This window comes from the organism of the source record quoted next, unplaced genomic scaffold, assembly GCF_019419815.1.
Source record: "Pyrus x bretschneideri cultivar Hongxiangsu unplaced genomic scaffold, Pyrus_bretschneideri_v1 Contig4, whole genome shotgun sequence".
In the NCBI taxonomy this organism is placed as follows: Eukaryota; Viridiplantae; Streptophyta; class Magnoliopsida; order Rosales; family Rosaceae; genus Pyrus; species Pyrus x bretschneideri.
The window spans coordinates 167,367-185,855 of NW_025999723.1; the positions used below are offsets into that span (position 1 = coordinate 167,367).

Below are 18,489 nucleotides of genomic sequence, written 5' to 3' on the forward strand. Positions count from 1 at the left end.
GCAAGTATGAGTATAAACGGTTATGGGTAAATAACCGTGGTTACCCGCCCGCCATAATCATTGTCCATCCTAAATAAAATTGGTCATTGGTGTGGTCTTGGCATATCTTAGATCATTGGGAGCGGAGCACCATCAGTTGAATGAGTGTGTGGGAATGTAGAGAGCTCGGCCCAATGTAGCAGTGTTGATAGCGACATGCTCTGCGTGTATCTCAATTCTCAAGTTCAAATTTCAAATGCGTGTTTGGAAAAGGCATCATCTCTCAATATAAAATGAATCTCTCTTTCGTGAAACCGTTTGTTATTCATACGACTGTACGAGCTTGGTTTGGTAAATGGTTGGGTTGGATTGGGTTGGGTAAAGAGACCAAATAAAGCATGTTTTTTTTCTCCCTCTCTCTCTCTCTCTCTCAAAAGTTCAAAACAAAGAAAGGGCAAAGCGTGGCAAAGCGGTGGGGAATGCATGTGCTTGCTTGAATCGGGGGGCCCACGCGGTCACTATACGCCGAGGACCGAGGCAGGAGGGGCGGGCCAACAAGAAAGACAAACCTTGGACTAGACGTGCCCAACATTTATCGGATTTTGCTCCTCATATTAATAATTCTATCTTATTAGATTAATATAGACTTGCAAAATCTTCTCAAACCCACCTCATAATCCCATTTGAAATCTTTATATATATATATATATATTTTTTTTTTTCAAACATTATTTTATGAGGCTTTTAGATCTAGGTCCAAAAACATAGATGGTTTTAGGAGTGAGTTCAGTTATCTAATTACATGTTTTTATTTCTTTTATACTCATTTTATATATTTTTTTAAATATTAAAAATCAATTAAAAATCTTCTAATATTATGCATTTTTCAATTCCAAAAAATCTAATTAATATCTTACAACAACAAAAACTAATATTCTAACATAAATTATCTACAAAACATTCTACCTTTGCTCAAGTAACAAATATATGAATATATATTATACCTATAAGCGAGATATGAAACATAACTAAAAGGTAGGAAAAAACAAAATATATTTATAAGCAAAACACATTAATTTGTGACGCGTTGATTATAAAAAAGAATTTGTCATATAGATATATAAAAATAATTAACCTGTGATATAGGTTGATTATAAAAATTAAAAATAAAATCTATAAGTTGGGTTTAAAGCAGGAGGAAGAACAAGAAATAATAAAAAATAAAAATAAAAAGAAATAATCAAAAAGATAATTATGAAGAAATTTGATTTTTATAATAAATCTTATCATTGAATAGATAATTATTAATAATTAAATAATTAAATTTAAGGAATTGGACCTATTTTAATAAATTGGACTATTCCTACTATTGGTTAAAAAAATTGGACTTATATCAAGTTTTTCCTTATTTTATTCATTAGTTTGTAGGCATTCTAGGTATAATTGTTTTCTATTTATTTAATAGAATTATACGTATAAATTATAAACGGAAGAAGAATATAAAAGAAGATACGTCGTGGCACCGATATCATGACAGATATGCCATGACAAATCGCACCAATGTACCTAATACATGCATATATATTCATGACTCACAAGCAAAAACCAAATTTATTAATTTACTAGATAGGGATAGGATAAATTTATCTTTGGTCAGTGAGTATTTATATAAAAGGAAAACTAATGAAAATGGCTTGAAAGATAAAATAAATGATAAAATGAATAGTATCAGGTTTGACTTTTTAATATAAAAATGTAGTTTTTCATTAAAGTGAACACTAGTGTGAGTTTTTCATTAAAACTCCCTTATATGAAATGAAATACAAAAGGAAGCGTTGCCACGATACTTAATCACTTTTTTATAAGAATAGAGATTGCCCTTGCATCTTTAGTCATTTTCCTTTTCTCATAGTATTTCATTGCCATTTGGTAACCGAGTGGGGTGGAGTTGTCTTTTCCTCTTGTCTTGGTAAACTGGTAATACAGTTGTGTGTGTGTGTATAATTATTAGTTAATGTGAAATTTACAGGCTTTCTTTCTTCTTCTTATTCAAACCAAGTTTGATTTTGATTTCACACGTGACTTGAACACCGGCAGCTCATTATTCAGTAATCACTAACATCTCCTCAATACCCTTTTCTTTTTTATTTCTCCTTTTTTTTTTTTTTTTTTGCTTCATGAGATAAGAATATGATATAGAGAAACTTAGAACAAGGCAATGGATTATCGTAATTGACCTGTTAGTGTTTGGCATGCAGGTGTCACCGGACTAGATCATCTGAACGTTTCTTTGTATTATTCGAACGAGGATCCTCTCCAAATTCTCTTTGTAAGAATCCGGAAATCCTCTAATCACGTCTTTTCATCATACATTTTGTGTTTAATTTTCTTCAGATAATGTTTATATTCAATTTTAAATAAAAAAATTACAATAATTTTTAATCGTACAATGTACGATATCAACAAACATAATTAGAAATTTCTTAAGATCCTTACAAAAAGGATAAAAAAAATGATCCTCGTTCGTGTTATTCGCTTTTGTGTTTGGGCAACAGACATAAAGTGCTTAATCTCATTATATTTATAATCACATGGACTGGAAAGGACAGGAGAGTGCCTGCTTTTTGAAGTATTTAATTGCTTCCCCTTGACCTTCATTTACCCTTACCCATTTGCTTTTTACTTTTAAGACTTTTAACCTTTTATATGCACGTTTATCTACATATTTAATCTTTCTTTATGTATAAAGTAAAAATAAAAAAAAACTGCCAGTTTTTTGTTTAACCATTCTACAACTATGTTACTTCAAAAATTCAAACTTTTATTTTATTTTAAAAGATCGGTGACAATGTTATTTTATTTTATTTTGTATCTTTGATAGAATATGGAATATTCTTTGTCCAAGTTTCCACCCATAGAAGAAACGAGAGAGTCAAAACCTTACCATAAATTTATGGACACTGCAAAATCTGAGATGGTGAGGCTTCCCAATTGCGATAATAATAATAGTAATAAAAATGGAAAGACACCTAATCTTAGACTGCCACACGCAATTCATAACCATTAAGACTAAGCATCCATGAATGGGTCTTTCTTTCTTTCTAAATCAATAATAATAGTAATCAATCAAATAAATAAGTGCGATATAAATCAACAAATTCACAATTGGAGGAAAATCTGCAGAGAGGGAGCTGGCCATCCACCGCGATTCTAAGTCATACCCACTAACTCAGAACCTTCTCTTTAGTTGCCACCATAAATCCCATCGCATATATAAATCTTTCGTTTTTTTTCTTCTACGAAACCACTGTAATATGAATCTAAATTCGAATTCAATCAATAAATTATATAAAGTGCTAATTATACTTTGCAATATATACTCAAGAGATATTCAATAGATAGTGAGGAGAGAATCTTATGTTCAAGCAAACTTATAAAACTCACAATATAAAATTAGAGGTGAATGGAGCCAGAATGCAAAGTGTGAATATAATAATTTTCACGTTACGTGAGGGGGGCTTTTGACACGGTAAGCCGTTATATGGACAACAAATTTGGTGCTTATTGCTTAGATTAGGAAGTGTGTTGAAAAAATAAAAAGATTGCACATCAAAATTGACAAAATGTAATATAAAATGAATATTTTTATTTTTAATTACATCAAGACATTTGATGATGGAAGTAGGTGAGTAAAATGCAAATTTGAGACATTTGAATGTGATCAGTATTTGGTAGTGCTTTGTGTTTCTAATTTCTTAGACAATAATAATAATACGCAACTTTAAAGGATTTCATTTACTAAATTTGTCCAAATTAATACAAGGCCGGAATATAGGGACATCGAATGTAATTTTGTAAATAAAAAAGAGAATTATTATTAGCACTTAAAAAATCTTATTTGGTACTTCAAATTTTATATAATTAGGAAAAAAAAAAAACACTAGTGAGGAATGTAGAATGAGATTTTTGAAGTACTAATAATAATTCTCATAAAAAAATAGAGCAAAAGACAGACCCGTTCGTATCTTTTATATTTTTATTTATGAAAAATATTTAAAGTTTGCCATGCATTTTATATGCCATGCATTTTATATTGCCATGCATTTTATATTAATTAATTAGTTTATATGCATTTTATACTAATTGATTGAAATATTAATTAGTTTATATGCCATGCATTTTATATTGCCGTTGATTATGATTGGTTAGTCGTATTTATATGTGTATGCATTGGTGCTGTGGACGCACAGGTAAGTGTTATGCATGTTTACATTCAGTAGTGATTCGAGATGCTTAGAGAGCTCATAACCTGCACCCCCAGTGTTAGTGCTCCCGCCCAGAGTAGGGCACAGTCCTTCACGTGATGTTCACCTCCCGCACCACACGCTCAGCTTGGATCCAAGTTAGGTGCACAGTCCTGTCGTACAGACCACTTTAGGTGGTTCCGACTCGTAGGTGACCCGCGATTATTCGCCCAGCCTTCACGTGATCGTAGCACTGGAGCGTATATATATATATTACACCCAGGCCTATCGTACAGACCACTTTAGGTGGTTCCGACTCGTGTGCAGGTTTAGTTATTGAGATTGAGATTTGAGCTCTAGATGCAGCCGTACAGGTCACTTTAGGTGACTCCGGCTGCCAGATTATACGTTATTGATATGATTTACACCTGAGCACTTGCATTTCATTATGAGGTTTTGGCATGGCATATTCTTGAGCATGATTGGTATATATATTATACGTATATCTATTTTCTGGGAAGTATACAGGTTTTACGGCGAGGGGTTAGAACGTATTTTGTTAAATGGTTTTCGAAAAGCTTTGTTTTGCCCACTCACGCTTTTGTTTTGCGCCCCTCCAGGTTCTAGTTGAGTAGCAGGTTCGGTGGTTTCCCAGAGGGCTTCCCGGCATTTCTGACAAATATTCACCAGCGTAGGGCCACCTTCGGGTGCACTGTTGTCGTATCATTTTTTTTATTTGGACTGCTTTAGGCTTATGCTCTGGACTAGGAGTCGCACTTATTATTACTTATTGTAAAATCAGTTTTTATTTATTCGTATCATTATTTCCACTATTATTTTATTAGCTTCCGCACTGTGCACATGGCTTCGTCACTTCCACGTGACGGCCAGCACGCCCTAGTCTCGATCGGGGTGTGTCATTTTGACACGGTAAGCCGTTATATGGACAACAAATTTGGTGCTTATTGCTTAGATTAGGAAGTGTGTTGAAAAAATAAAAAGATTGCACATCAAAATTGACAAAATGTAATATAAAATGAATATTTTTATTTTTAATTACATCAAGACATTTGATGATGGAAGTAGGTGAGTAAAATGCAAATTTGAGACATTTGAATGTGATAATTTTGTAAATAAAAAAGAGAATTATTATTAGCATTTAAAAAATCTTATTTGGTACTTCAAATTTTTATAATTAGAAAGAAAAAAAAAAAAACACTTGTGAGGAGTGTAGAATAAGATTTTTGAAGTACTAATAATAATTCCCATAAAAAATAGAGCAAGAGACAGACCCGTTCGTATCTTTTATATTTTTATTTATGAAAAATATTTAAAGTTTGAAATAATAGGTGAGAAAAGGCAGCGATGTATTTATTAGTGCTTGCTTAGTGTCCTGCTCACGACCAAGTCCCCCCAAGTCCCAAACCCCTCTTGAATATCTCTCTGTCTTCTCTTTTTTCCCTTCTTTCTTTTGTTCTCAGATGCTGCTGCCTCCTCCTCCTACTACTAGATACTATAGATAGATACATAACTCAACGCAACGGACAATTGTAGAGAGAGAAAGAAAGAGAGAGAGAGTGTGTCAGAGAGAGAGAGAGAGAGAGAGAGAGAGAGAACCGACTCGCCACCTTTGAAATTTGAATTGAACAATTCCCCTTGAGAGTTGAGAGACAAAACCCTTTCGCTTTCGTCGAGTCTCTTTGCAACCTTCACCCTCACCCCCCACACACACATGTTTCAGATCTCTCTCCTCTTATAAACACTTGGCATTTTGTTAAGCGTTCCACCTTCTCTTCATTTCTTCTCCCATTTTCTTTCACCCCTCTCGAATCGATTCGGACATGCTCCGATTTTTTCTCCACTAGACAACTAACGAAGAAAAAGGTAAAAACCTTTTTGTTTTTCTTCTTCTTGGTCCGTTTGGTTGCTGGGGAAAATAATGTCCATGGATTTCTGATGTGATGTGGTTTCTTAGACTAGCAGCTGGTTGCTGGTTTTCAAGATTTGGGGGTTTACTTTACTCACCCGATTCCATTCCATTCCATTCCATATGATGTGGGTTTTTAGTGTTTCCTGCTTTGTTGTCGAGTGTATGGGCAGCGGATCATATTATGACTTTGCGTTGCTCTCCGTTGAGTTTTGATACTGACAAGATCCGCTGTTGATTTTGATTTTCTTTTTCAATTGTCCTGATGCAGTTTTGAATTTCCTTTTCTTTGTGAAAAGCAGCAACTAAGGATTAACCACTGCTACTGGTTCAAACATGGCGTCCAGATCGTTTAAGCCGAGCCGCTCGGATATGTCATCAAACTCTGATATGCCTGATTCCAACAACAAGACTCCAATCCCTCCAACTGTGACATTTGGCCGCAGAACTTCCTCGGGTCGCTACGTCAGCTACTCCAGGGATGATCTCGACAGTGAACTTGGGAGCGGTGACTATATGAACTATACAGTGCACATACCACCAACCCCGGATAACCAACCCATGGATCCATCCATCTCACAGAAGGTTGAAGAGCAATATGTGTCCAATTCCCTTTTTACGGGCGGATTTAATAGTGTTACGCGAGCTCATCTTATGGACAAGGTGATCGAATCTGAAACAAACCATCCTCAGATGGCTGGTGCTAAAGGTTCATCATGTGCAATTCCTGGCTGTGATGCAAAGGTGATGAGCGATGGACGCGGGGAGGATATTCTTCCTTGTGAGTGTGATTACAAAATATGCCGGGATTGCTATACAGATGCTGTGAAAACTGGGGGTGGTATTTGCCCTGGATGCAAGGAACCGTACAAAATCACAGATTTGGATGATGTGGCTGCGGATAACGATGCACGGCCACCGCTCCCACTTCCTCTGCCAAAAGTATTGTCTAAAAATGAGAGGAGGTTGTCACTGATGAAGTCTACAAAGTCAGTGCTAATGAGGAGTCAAACTGGGGATTTTGATCACAACCGGTGGCTCTTTGAAACAAAGGGAACTTATGGGTATGGGAATGCCATATGGCCCAAGGAGGGAGGTTTTGGGGATGAGAAAGAAGATGAAGTCGTTGATAGAACAGAGTTGTTGAACAAACCATGGCGGCCACTCACGCGGAAAATAAAAATACCTGCAGCTATTATAAGCCCGTATAGGTACATATCTTACCTTATGCTTGTCCAGTCTTTACCTCCTTAGCTTAAGATATACTAGGTTATGATGGCAATCTCATATGCAAAACTTTAAACTTCAACGCATCACCATGCCACTTCTGACTTTCGTTGAGATGCATTTCTACATTAAGTGATAAGAAGATTCATAGAGTACACATATGTAGTCCCATGACTGTAAGTGTAAGGTAGTGATCACATGTGATCAAGGGTTAATTTTTTAGATTGGAGAATGCTTTCGACCTATGTGTCACCGCACCAAAATTTAATTGTCTAACGAGCAACATGTTGGTGTAGTTCTGCTGATAGATAGATAGCTCCATGACCAGTTATTTTGCATGGAAGTTGCTTTAATTTTTTTCATGGCCTATTGTTTGGATTACAAATATGCTGTGATACTGACTTCTGACGAGTACTGGTTACGTAGTATATATTGTGTGTATTCATAAAGTCCATGCTTATGCTATTGTTTATGGTCTTCTAAAATTTACATATGCTCAATAGTTCCAAAATATCCAGACTCATTCGCTGTTTATCTGCCTGGTGAGTGGTGATATTCCTTTTGAGGTCATTCTTTTCATTGCCCTGCAAATAATTGCCTTTTTTCTCTCTGTTACTTACGTGTTCACAGGCTTCTGATTTTTGTTCGTATGGGTGTCCTTGGGCTGTTCTTGGCATGGAGGATCGATAACCCAAATACTGATGCAATGTGGCTCTGGGGAATGTCAATAGTTTGTGAGATATGGTTTGCTTTTTCTTGGCTTCTTGACCAACTGCCGAAGTTCTGCCCAATCAATCGCTCGACAGATCTTAATGTCTTGAAGGAGAAATTTGAAACACCTAGTCCCAACAACCCCTCTGGGAAATCTGATCTTCCAGGCATAGATATCTTTGTGTCCACTGCAGATCCAGACAAAGAACCACCACTTGTCACGGCAAACACTATCTTATCTATTCTAGCTACTGATTACCCTGTTGAAAAGCTAGCTTGCTATGTTTCTGATGATGGAGGTGCCCTTTTAACTTTTGAGGCCATGGCTGAAGCTGCTAGTTTTGCTAATGTATGGGCGCCATTCTGCCGTAAACATGCTATTGAACCCAGGAATCCTGAATCTTACTTCAGTTTGAAGAGGGATCCATACAAGAACAAAGTGCTGCCTGACTTTGTCAAGGACCGAAGAAGGGTAAAACGTGAATATGATGAATTCAAGGTTCGGATCAATGGACTGCCTGAATCTATACGCCGACGATCAGATGCTTATCATGCTCGGGAAGAAATCAAGGCCATGAAGCTTCAAAGAGAGAACAGGGAGGACGAACCAGTGGAGGGTGTGAAGATTCCCAAAGCAACGTGGATGGCTGATGGAACGCACTGGCCAGGGACTTGGTTGACTGCTTCACCTGAGCATTCTAAGGGTGACCATGCTGGTATTATACAGGTATTCCTCTAGTCCTGGTAACCTATATTATTTTGTTCTAACTGCAGATGTGAGATTGTTCTTACATATTTTGTATGTGCACACTATAACAAGTAGGGCAACATGAGGGTTAACATTTATTCGCCATGCAGGTGATGTTGAAACCTCCCAGTGATGAACCGCTGCATGGAGCTGATGATGATGCTAGGCTCATTAACCTCACAGATGTTGATATCCGTCTTCCCATGCTTGTTTATGTGTCACGTGAGAAACGCCCAGGCTATGATCACAACAAGAAGGCAGGGGCCATGAATGCCCTCGTTCGGGCCTCTGCCATCATGTCCAATGGCCCGTTCATTCTCAACCTTGACTGTGACCATTATATTTACAACTCTCAGGCAATGAGGGAGGGCATGTGCTTCATGATGGATCGTGGTGGCGACCGCCTTTGTTATGTCCAGTTCCCTCAGAGATTTGAGGGTATTGACCCTTCAGACCGATATGCCAATCACAACACTGTTTTCTTTGATGTCAATATGCGAGCTCTTGATGGACTTCAGGGCCCAGTTTATGTTGGAACTGGATGTCTCTTTCGTAGAGTTGCCCTTTATGGTTTTGACCCACCTCGGTCAAAAGACACTCACCCTGGTTGTTGCAGTTGCTGCTTCTCTCGTCGCAGAAAGAATACCTCAGTAGCCAACACCTCCGAAGAAAACCGATCCTTAAGAATGGGTGATTCTGATGATGAAGAGATGAATCTCTCCCTGCTGCCTAAGAGGTTTGGGAACTCAACTTTCCTCATTGATTCGATTCCAGTGGCAGAGTTCCAAGGTCGTCCACTAGCAGATCACCCAGCTGTGAAGAATGGACGACCACCTGGTGCTCTCACCATTCCCCGTGAGCTTCTTGATGCCTCTACTGTTGCAGAGGCAATCAGTGTCATTTCGTGCTGGTACGAAGACAAGACTGAGTGGGGAGAGCGCGTAGGGTGGATTTATGGATCAGTTACTGAAGATGTGGTCACTGGGTATAGGATGCATAACAGAGGATGGAAATCAGTTTACTGTGTGACCAAGCGAGATGCATTCCGTGGAAGTGCTCCTATCAATCTTACAGATAGGTTGCATCAGGTTCTGCGCTGGGCTACTGGCTCAGTTGAGATTTTCTTCTCCCGCAACAACGCACTCCTAGCCAGCTCAAGAATGAAGTTTCTGCAAAGGATAGCATACCTCAATGTGGGTATCTACCCCTTTACCTCCATCTTTCTTATCGTCTACTGCTTCCTCCCGGCGCTATCCCTCTTCTCGGGTCAGTTCATTGTGCAGACCCTCAACGTTAGTTTCCTGACTTACCTTTTGGCCATTACTCTCACTCTATGCATGCTTGCCATCCTTGAGATTAAATGGTCTGGCATCGAGCTAGAGGAGTGGTGGAGAAACGAGCAGTTTTGGTTGATTGGAGGGACTAGTGCGCACCTTGCTGCTGTGCTTCAGGGGCTACTGAAAGTTATTGCAGGGATTGAAATCTCTTTCACCTTAACTTCAAAGTCGGGTGGTGATGACGAGGATGATGAGTTTGCTGACCTCTATATTGTGAAATGGTCCTCTCTCATGATACCGCCGATAACAATCATGATGGTCAACTTAATCGGCATAGCAGTTGGGTTCAGCCGCACAATATACAGCGAAATACCAGAATGGAGCAGGTTAATTGGCGGGGTGTTCTTCAGTTTCTGGGTATTAGCGCATCTGTATCCGTTTGCCAAAGGGTTGATGGGGAGACGAGGGAAGACGCCCACCATTGTTTATGTGTGGTCAGGGCTCATTGCGATTACCATCTCTCTTCTTTGGGTGGCAATCAATCCCCCGTCGGGTGCGAGTGGAATTGGGGGATCCTTCACATTCCCGTAGAAAGGGGTTCGTTCGTGTACTGTTAAATCTTGTGTGGAGTTACATTTCTTTATTTGTTTGATACCTGAACAAGTCAATCTTGCTTGTTCCACCATTTGAATTCTGTCTAGCAGACTAGCAGTAACAGTAAGGAAGAATGATGGGGACCAAACCGAGAGATAGGAGGAGGGATATGGATATATGATGTTGTCGTCTTAGTTGCTTTCTTTTTCTGGCATTTTATGGATGCTTTTTAATCAGTGTTTCGCCTTCACTTTCACTTGCTACATTCCTAATTCCTTGGTCATTTCATATGCTCCTCACTAGAAATTATTTTTTATTTTTTTGGTCAAGTTTGGATTTATATGAACCCAACACTTGCATGTTTCTCATAAACTACGAGCTACAAGCCTACAACTTACGATTTTCAGTCGGTTTTGCAAATTTCAATAAAAAGTCAACATAAAATCTATTTTCTTGCAATCATTTTTCTCATAAACTGTGAGTTATAACTTACGATTTTTAGTCGAATTTGCAAATTTCAACAAAAATCCAACATAAAATCTAATTTCTTGCAATAATCGCACCACTGTAGGACATGATTCATGTGTCCAACAGTTGAATTTTGCTCAAAAATTGACTTGTAACGAATTATGCCATTATCGCAATTATAATCATGTCATTAATGAGTTTTTTTTATCCGCAATTTTTTATCCGTTCAGAAAATGTTTACAAGAGAATATCATAAAACCTATTTTTTAGTGTCAAATAATAATGCTAACTCGAAATGACCGAAATGGAGTCCGTTCATGTTGTAAGATGCCATAACATACATTACAAGGACCAAAACTTGCAAATGTCTGCTATGCCTTAACTTTCTTACTGGATCCATCTTTCGATTTCTTTGACTTCCGTTTTTTCGTCGCTGCTGTTTCTTTCAACCGCTCAGAGGTCTTTCGCTCCTCATCTTCAGGTACGTTTATTAACGTCCCATTCTCATCGTCCGCAGCAGAGTGCATCAACGACTTGTCCTGCAATACTATTGTATCTGTCTCTGGTTCAATGACTGACATTCCAGTCAGAGTGTAGTTCACCAAATACGTGTTTGTTTCGTGCCTGTCCATTCTGCTAAAATGCCTCTGAGAATACGAGAGGAGACCTTCAAGGATTTCCCCAATGCCTTTTATCTGACAAAACCAAAAATCACTGTCAAGCCTTGAGCTATCTATAGAGCGCTGTGCTTTTCTTTGTAAGACGCGGGCACAAAGGTATGTATAGCAAAGACAACTACCTCATTAATCTTTGTTGGACTGAGGATGTTGAAAACTTTGAAAAGCACAAAGTGTGCAACATGACAGAGCTTTGGCTTTGTATTCCATTCTCGAACATATTCAAATAGTAGCCTCATCTCTTCCTCGCCGAGGGCAAGAAGGGCTTTCTCCATCTGCTTTTCAGTTTCTCTCTTCCTGCAGACACTTTGAATAGGTTACATTCTCAAAGTTTACAAGACAACCAGCAAATGAAAAAAAATAACATAAAGAGAAGATAAAAGCAAACCTCCAGATTTCAGAAAAGCACTGATAAAGCTTATGAGGCCTGCGAAGCTCAAATGCGACTTGAATTGCTTTAGAAAAGTCAGCATCTAATACAGCATTTTCTAGTTCTTGATTCTTTAAAACACCTTCCTCCTGTATAATCATGAAAATTTCCATTATATCCATCAAGTGAATTTGACATAACTAGATAAAGAAAATACAAATTGATAATCTGGTGCCGTGCGGGTTGCCTAGGAGGAATATTTATCCACATTTAATATCTTAAGACTTCACCTATCAATATAACTATAAATCTTTTGACCAAATCTTTCAATAACCTTACCTGACTTATTAATGAAATTCAGTTAAATATAATATCAATGGGCCTAGAGATGAATCCGTTCAATTTTTAAGATTTTGCATTTGATGAAACCATATTACCTTTATACACCAAAAATAAAAGCAATGTGATAACTCACCTCCCTACGAAAAGCTTCCTCTTTATCGGAAGCAGTACAATCATACCACATATTGACGACAGCATCGCTGCTGCCAGTTGCAAGCATTTCTGTCTTTTTTCCGACAGCCAAGGCATAAACCTGTAGGGTAAATCCTGTCAATGACACGGAAAGCAAAAAACTACTTGGTGGGGAAGAAAGGAAGAAGACCAACATCAAGATATCTCAGCCAACCTATTTAGTTGCTATAATCCAAAGGTCCAATCTACAACTTGACCACTACATGTTGATGATCAGAATTTGACTACTACATGAATCTCACATGTTTTCCCGTGTATTATCCAATCTTGTAGAGAACTTTCAATGAACTGATTAGAACATTCTATAGATGTGACTACAACATGACGGTCATGTGTAAATGATTGACAATGACGAGAATTTCAAATTCCTAACTTCTAAGCTATAACTTTTAACATCTTGTAATATATGAATGTATCTAATGACGTAGCCTATAATATGCATTATAGTGACAAGTAACTTGAGATACATATTTTCTGCACCTTGTCATCATGCTGATCATATGTAGCAATGCATTCATCAGTTTTGACCATCCACAGTTTTACCAACCCATCAGCACCTGAAAATGATAACATAGTCAATGTGTATATCATCAGAGTTTCAAGGGTGTGAGAAGAACCGAAGTGGGAACTAAGCCTCATTACCTGAAGAAATAAATTGGGTTCCACGAGTAAGAAATGATGCTCTTAATACACTTGATGTATGCCCTTCAAATGTTTTCAAGCATGAACCATCAGATATGGACCATATCTTTATTGTTTTATCACCAGAAGCCGTTATAACACATTGATCAACTGGAGAGAACTCTACAGACCAAACTCCCCTTTTATGACCCTTAAGTACAACAACTGGTACAAGATCCGGAAGCCTCCATACACAAGCAGTGCGATCCTGATCAATGAAAACCCAGAAAGTTTAATAAGGTAGTGTCATTCAGCGTATTTAGGATCCTCCTTTCTTCCAAAAAAACATCAACTATAAATAGAAATATGATAAAAATGATAGAACAAAGAAGCAGTGCCTCAAAGCTTACAAACCTGTGAGCCGCTACAAACTAAACTATCATTTGGTGCAACAGCTACTGAATTAATATCCTTATCGTGGGCCGCTACACCGGCCTTTGCTTTCAGATTCACTGGTTTTTCCGCATTGTCTGGAAGACCATCCAAACTCCACACCTTGAGGGTACGATCACTGAAAAAGAAATGATGTAGGTCATTTTAAGCACCTAATAGAGCTCAATAGAAGTATCCTCCTTGAGGTTGCAACCAATAGGGTAATCTTTCAACTATTTAAAGCATCACCAGTAACTCCAATGATAGCTTAGGTTACAATTGTAAACAAACTGTAAGACAGAATGCTGGTAAAAGGATGAGCTGCATAAGTGCTCACCTACTACCACTAACGAAGAAGTCTTTCCGCTTTTTTGAGAAAGCAATAGCTCCAATACCTCCCATATGACCTATGCCAAGACCAAGGCAACATTTGCTTGCTGAATCCCACAACCGAACCTACAGATAATGTAGTAAGAAATGCGAACAAACCACTTATTAACACGGCAATATAGAGAAAGAGAGAGATTCGCAGGGGAGGGGCGAGAATGAAGTGAAGTGTTTTCATACAGCTGTCGTCTCTAATAGAGTTCATGAAATCTATATGACTGCCCTATGAGAAGAACAGAAACTGAAACTTACAGTGTTGTCTTTGCTTCCGGTCACAATAAGTGATTTTCCACAACTTGATACACAGGTGTCAAGGCATAGAACAATTCCGGTATGACCTGCCAATACGTACGAACATGACATGGATGCAATGTCATATACTCGTACCTGCATGTTTCCAGATTAAATAATACATCAATAACCAAATATATAACACATATTTCTTAATCACACATATACTTCAAGCATGCACGCACATGGTAACTTCGCCCAACTTCAAATAGATAGGACCAGGTCACCAGGAAAACAACAAAAATGTACACTTGCGAACAATGTCAACAACAATAATTCCCAAATAAAAGACAACTGGAAATGAACAGATGGATATTCAGCTACAAAACACACTAAAAACAAAGAATGTGATCATCTATATCAGAATATTCATAAAAGAAGATTTAAACGCACCAGCTCTAAATCCTCGTCAGTCAAGCAAGGATTTTTGCGAACATACATGGTGGAAATACATAATGGTATACAGATTGAAAAAGGGCCTCTTATAGAAGATTTTAATGTCAAAACCAATTTTCACCAAAATCTCAGTTCAAAGGTTTTAAGATAACAACGAAGAAACTTACATATTTAGTAGAAACCAATTCTACTTGAAAGCCACCAATATGCACAACTTAAGATAGATATGAATCCAGTACACTTACCTGTTCAAGATTTGTGGCAACAGCAAGAAATTGTTCCTCATCTCCTACAAACTTCATATCCACAATCTCATCGTTGTAACCTACAAGTCTTTTGCTCAATTCAAATTCCAGCGTCCCCTCTGGCAACTTAATTGGGGAATATAAAAGGAACTCCTGATCAGCAGTCACACAAAGCAACCCTTTATCTGAAGGAAGCATGACAGCTGCGGTGAAACCCCTATTTAATTGATCCACATCTGAAGATAGAGTAACATCTGAGGACTTTTGCTCATATAGGCAAACTGCACTGTCAAAATAAATAGAGTACCAGTAAACAAACTCAAAATAAAACAACCATTCATTCAAAAATCAAAATCACAATTATTTAATGCACAAGGAAAATTACTTATAACCAAAATTAATTCAAACGAAATAGTATAAGAACGCTCTTAGGATTTACCCTTCAGAATTCCAAATCCGTACAATCCCATGGTCACCAACTGTTATAAAGCAAATTTCAGGTAATCCACTTTTCTTCCCACAAGGCTTCTTGCAGGAACCCAAATAGGTTGATAATGGAGTTCCAGAATGGATTGCACACACAGCTTCAAGAACCTCATATGTTGTTACAGTCTTCATGCAGCTATAGTCATGAAGGTCCCACAAGATTACAACCTAAAACCATTCAGCAATCAATATCCTGTTAACATATCAACAGCATTGGAAAGTACACAGAAGGACAAATAATGCTCAGTGAGCTTTCCAGTGAGACAGAGTAAGTAGGCATTTGAGAAAATATGTTGACAAAAAAAAATTCAGGAGCGCATAACAAAAAAATAATTAGACAAAAGCATATTCTTATGTCAATACTCAATATAGAAAATCTGGTTAAGGTTGGCCACTGAAACCCTTCACTATCCATGATCTACTCATTCATGACCCAAATCAACCCCAGTCACAATATTTAATTGGCGCACACTCAGATCAAACTTAGCCACCACTATTACAAAGACTAAGGCTCAGAACAAACAAAGAGAATACTAGGTGGTACTGAATGAAAAAATAAAAGCGTAAACTGAGGCACACAGATGCATGCGCATGTAACAGAAAATTAGCACTGAAGTATTGGGTGAACCCAAGATTAGTTCAGGCCTTACCTTATCTCTTCCAGCTGTGAGCAAAGTCCATCCGTCTTCAGACAGTGCCATAGAAGTTACTGTTGAGTTATGCGCATTAAGTGTCGCAACGCACTTCTTGGTTAATAGGTCCCAAACATGCACATTTGTATCATCGCTTGCGGAGAAAAGCTAGTAAAATAGGGATCAGCATGATGAGTCGTTACAAATGCACAAAAGAAGTAGTTTCAACCCACTTCATCTGGAAACATAAAGTTGGAAACAACAGGTCAGATCTATGTGGACATTGAGCTTACAAGTTGTTGAGTAGGATCAGGATGGAAGAGAACACTAGAAACGACCCCTTTGTGGCCCTTAAAGTAATGAGTGCAAAAGCTGCCATCAACATCCCAAACAAGAACCTTCCTATCAGCTCCGGCAGTCGCAAGCAATCCACCAGACGGGTGACAAGACATTCCCATAACTGGCCCCTCATGACCCTAATCCGAAACCAAAAATGCCGTACTCAATAATTTTTCATTTTAGTAATAGTAACTAATTAATCACCAGCCAAAGAGAAGCATTTGATTTGATTTGAATTGATTAGGAAATTACCTTCCAAGAACGCACGCACTTCAAGGTGGAGAGGTCCCAAATCCTAATTTGGCGACTGTGACCGGCGGAGAAGAGCAGCCTGTTGTCGGGGCTGAGGGCCAACGCGGTAACTTCATCTGAGTCACCTTCAATGGTAGACCGAATCGAGGCGTTCGATGAATCCACGATCTTAATGGATTCACCGCACTTGCAGGCGATGAATGAGCCGTCGGATGAGACGGCGAAGGGACCGCCGGAGTAGAACTGCTGCAGAGATGGCACGCACCGGTAGTTCTTCTTCAGAGGTAGAGACGCCATGAGAGAATAGGTGGAGCTCCGCTCTCAACGGTTGCAGAGAAAGAGAGAGTGAGTCTAAAACCGCTAAATGTGACGGAGCTCAAATAGGGTTTAAGGATGCCGAATGGGGTTTAAAGAAAAAGAAAAGAAAGACGGAGGATAGAGGGGCGAGAGAGAGGCAGCCCAAAATATGGGCCAAGGAGGTGATGGGCTTCACTTGGACTGGAGAGTTATTTTAATCCATTTTTGGTGGGCTTTTCGATGATAAAACTAGTGAGAACCATTAAATAGTTTCTCATCCAAAACCTTTCTTATCGAAAAACACTCGGATAAAATTTTGTATCAACATTGTTTTTACTTTGAGACAAAGAACAAAAAAAGGAGTCACTCATGAAATTTTGATTAAATAAAAATGTCCTTAATAATAATAAAAAGTGCCCTTAATGATAAAAACAAGTTTTGCGAGGTGCTTTTTTTTTTTTATTGCAAATATTATTAGACAGTAGTGCTCCGTTGATTCTCATGTTAAATAATATGGTTATAGAGGATATAAAGACTCATTTAAGATTGCTTTTGAAAATACGTAGTACATTTATTCAGAATTCAATTTTTTTAAACGTTTGGAAGTGTTTCCTAAATAGAGGTGGACTATGTCTATTTATGTGTTACCCCTTTGGATTAAAGAGGTGGTTAGCATTCGTAAGGGTGGTCACTAAGCGGGGTACAAATAGCATCATTTTATAATTCATTTGTTTAGCACCATAAATCAAACTATTAATAACATGCTTACTTATTTAGAATATACGCGGAAAAAAGGATAGAATCCTCATATTGAGGATTACTATGACCTATTAAAAAGGTATTCCTTCTGGTGGATATATTTTTTAGTATGACCGGCACATGAAGTGGTACATCATGTGTCACTATATAAACAGTGAGATATGTGTGTTAAAAAGTTAATAACTTAAAAAGTAAAATTTCTCACCATTTATATAAAAACACATGATGTATCATCCGTGTTCTCGTCACAATAAAAAATTTCTCCTTCTATGTAAGTAAAATTTACTATCTAGTACTACGACCCAATGGTTTTTCTTTTGACATGTAAGTAAGAGGTTACATGAAGAGGACATGTTATCTTTGTGTTGAGTTTAGGTAGTGACTGACACATCCCCTAGTATAGTCCAATCCCCTTTCTTTTTAAAGTAAAATTCACATGGAACGTGAAAGAAAAATCTTGAAAGTGAAATGGAGCAAAAGTTCCCTCATGTTGTTAGACATCCATGTGGTACCTACATTAAGATCGTTTCTCGTTTTAATGCATGCCTTGTTCGTACGTATGCATATGCAGGAAGAAGAGTAGCTATTTGGTTTTC

At 37.9% G+C, this 18,489-nt stretch overlaps 2 protein-coding genes across 4 annotated transcripts; one reads left to right on the forward strand and one right to left on the reverse strand.

The window, feature by feature from the left end:
• Positions 1–5,640: 5,640 nt before the first annotated feature.
• Positions 5,641–10,957, forward strand: LOC103951502 (cellulose synthase-like protein D3). 3 transcript variants are annotated; one of them, XM_009362891.3, is made up of 4 exons: positions 5,641–6,107; positions 6,422–7,361; positions 8,008–8,815; positions 8,947–10,957. In XM_009362891.3, exons 2-4 carry the CDS (start codon positions 6,487–6,489, stop codon positions 10,702–10,704), a joined length of 3,441 nt encoding a protein of 1,146 aa, XP_009361166.2. In that variant the 5' UTR covers positions 5,641–6,107; positions 6,422–6,486; the 3' UTR covers positions 10,705–10,957. The 3 variants fall into 3 exon arrangements, with proteins under 3 accessions (XP_009361166.2, XP_009361165.2, XP_048421810.1); XM_009362890.3 differs by having other exon boundaries at positions 5,642–6,107; positions 6,453–7,361; XM_048565853.1 differs by lacking the exon at positions 5,641–6,107 and adding an exon at positions 6,193–6,278 and having other exon boundaries at positions 6,453–7,361.
• Positions 10,958–11,342: 385 nt separating this feature from the next.
• On the reverse strand, positions 11,343–17,245 carry LOC103951501 (transducin beta-like protein 3). The gene is made up of 14 exons (XM_009362889.3): positions 16,838–17,245; positions 16,540–16,722; positions 16,265–16,414; positions 15,568–15,782; positions 15,129–15,414; positions 14,449–14,583; positions 14,147–14,265; positions 13,792–13,948; positions 13,399–13,645; positions 13,237–13,313; positions 12,698–12,817; positions 12,241–12,371; positions 11,975–12,149; positions 11,343–11,870 (listed from the first exon to the last, which is right to left on the reverse strand). The coding sequence occupies exons 1-14, from the start codon at positions 17,132–17,134 to the stop codon at positions 11,547–11,549; spliced, it is 2,616 nt and encodes an 871-aa protein (XP_009361164.2). The 5' UTR covers positions 17,135–17,245; the 3' UTR covers positions 11,343–11,546.
• Positions 17,246–18,489: the final 1,244 nt, after the last annotated feature.

Bases quoted from the DNA above. Each gene is read 5' to 3' on its own strand.
- LOC103951502 (XM_009362891.3), top strand. From the start codon at position 6,487: ATGGCGTCCAGATCGTTTAAGCCGAGCCGCTCGGATATGTCATCAAAC. The intron at 7,362-8,007 runs GTACATATCTTA...ACGTGTTCACAG, and splicing joins GCTATTATAAGCCCGTATAG to GCTTCTGATTTTTGTTCGTA. The intron at 8,816-8,946 runs GTATTCCTCTAG...TTCGCCATGCAG, and splicing joins ACCATGCTGGTATTATACAG to GTGATGTTGAAACCTCCCAG.
- LOC103951501 (XM_009362889.3), bottom strand. From the start codon at position 17,134: ATGGCGTCTCTACCTCTGAAGAAGAACTACCGGTGCGTGCCATCTCTG. The intron at 16,415-16,539 runs GTAAGCTCAATG...CTATTTTACTAG, and splicing joins CTGATCCTACTCAACAACTT to CTTTTCTCCGCAAGCGATGA. The intron at 15,415-15,567 runs GTAAATCCTAAG...TTATTTTGACAG, and splicing joins CGGATTTGGAATTCTGAAGG to TGCAGTTTGCCTATATGAGC.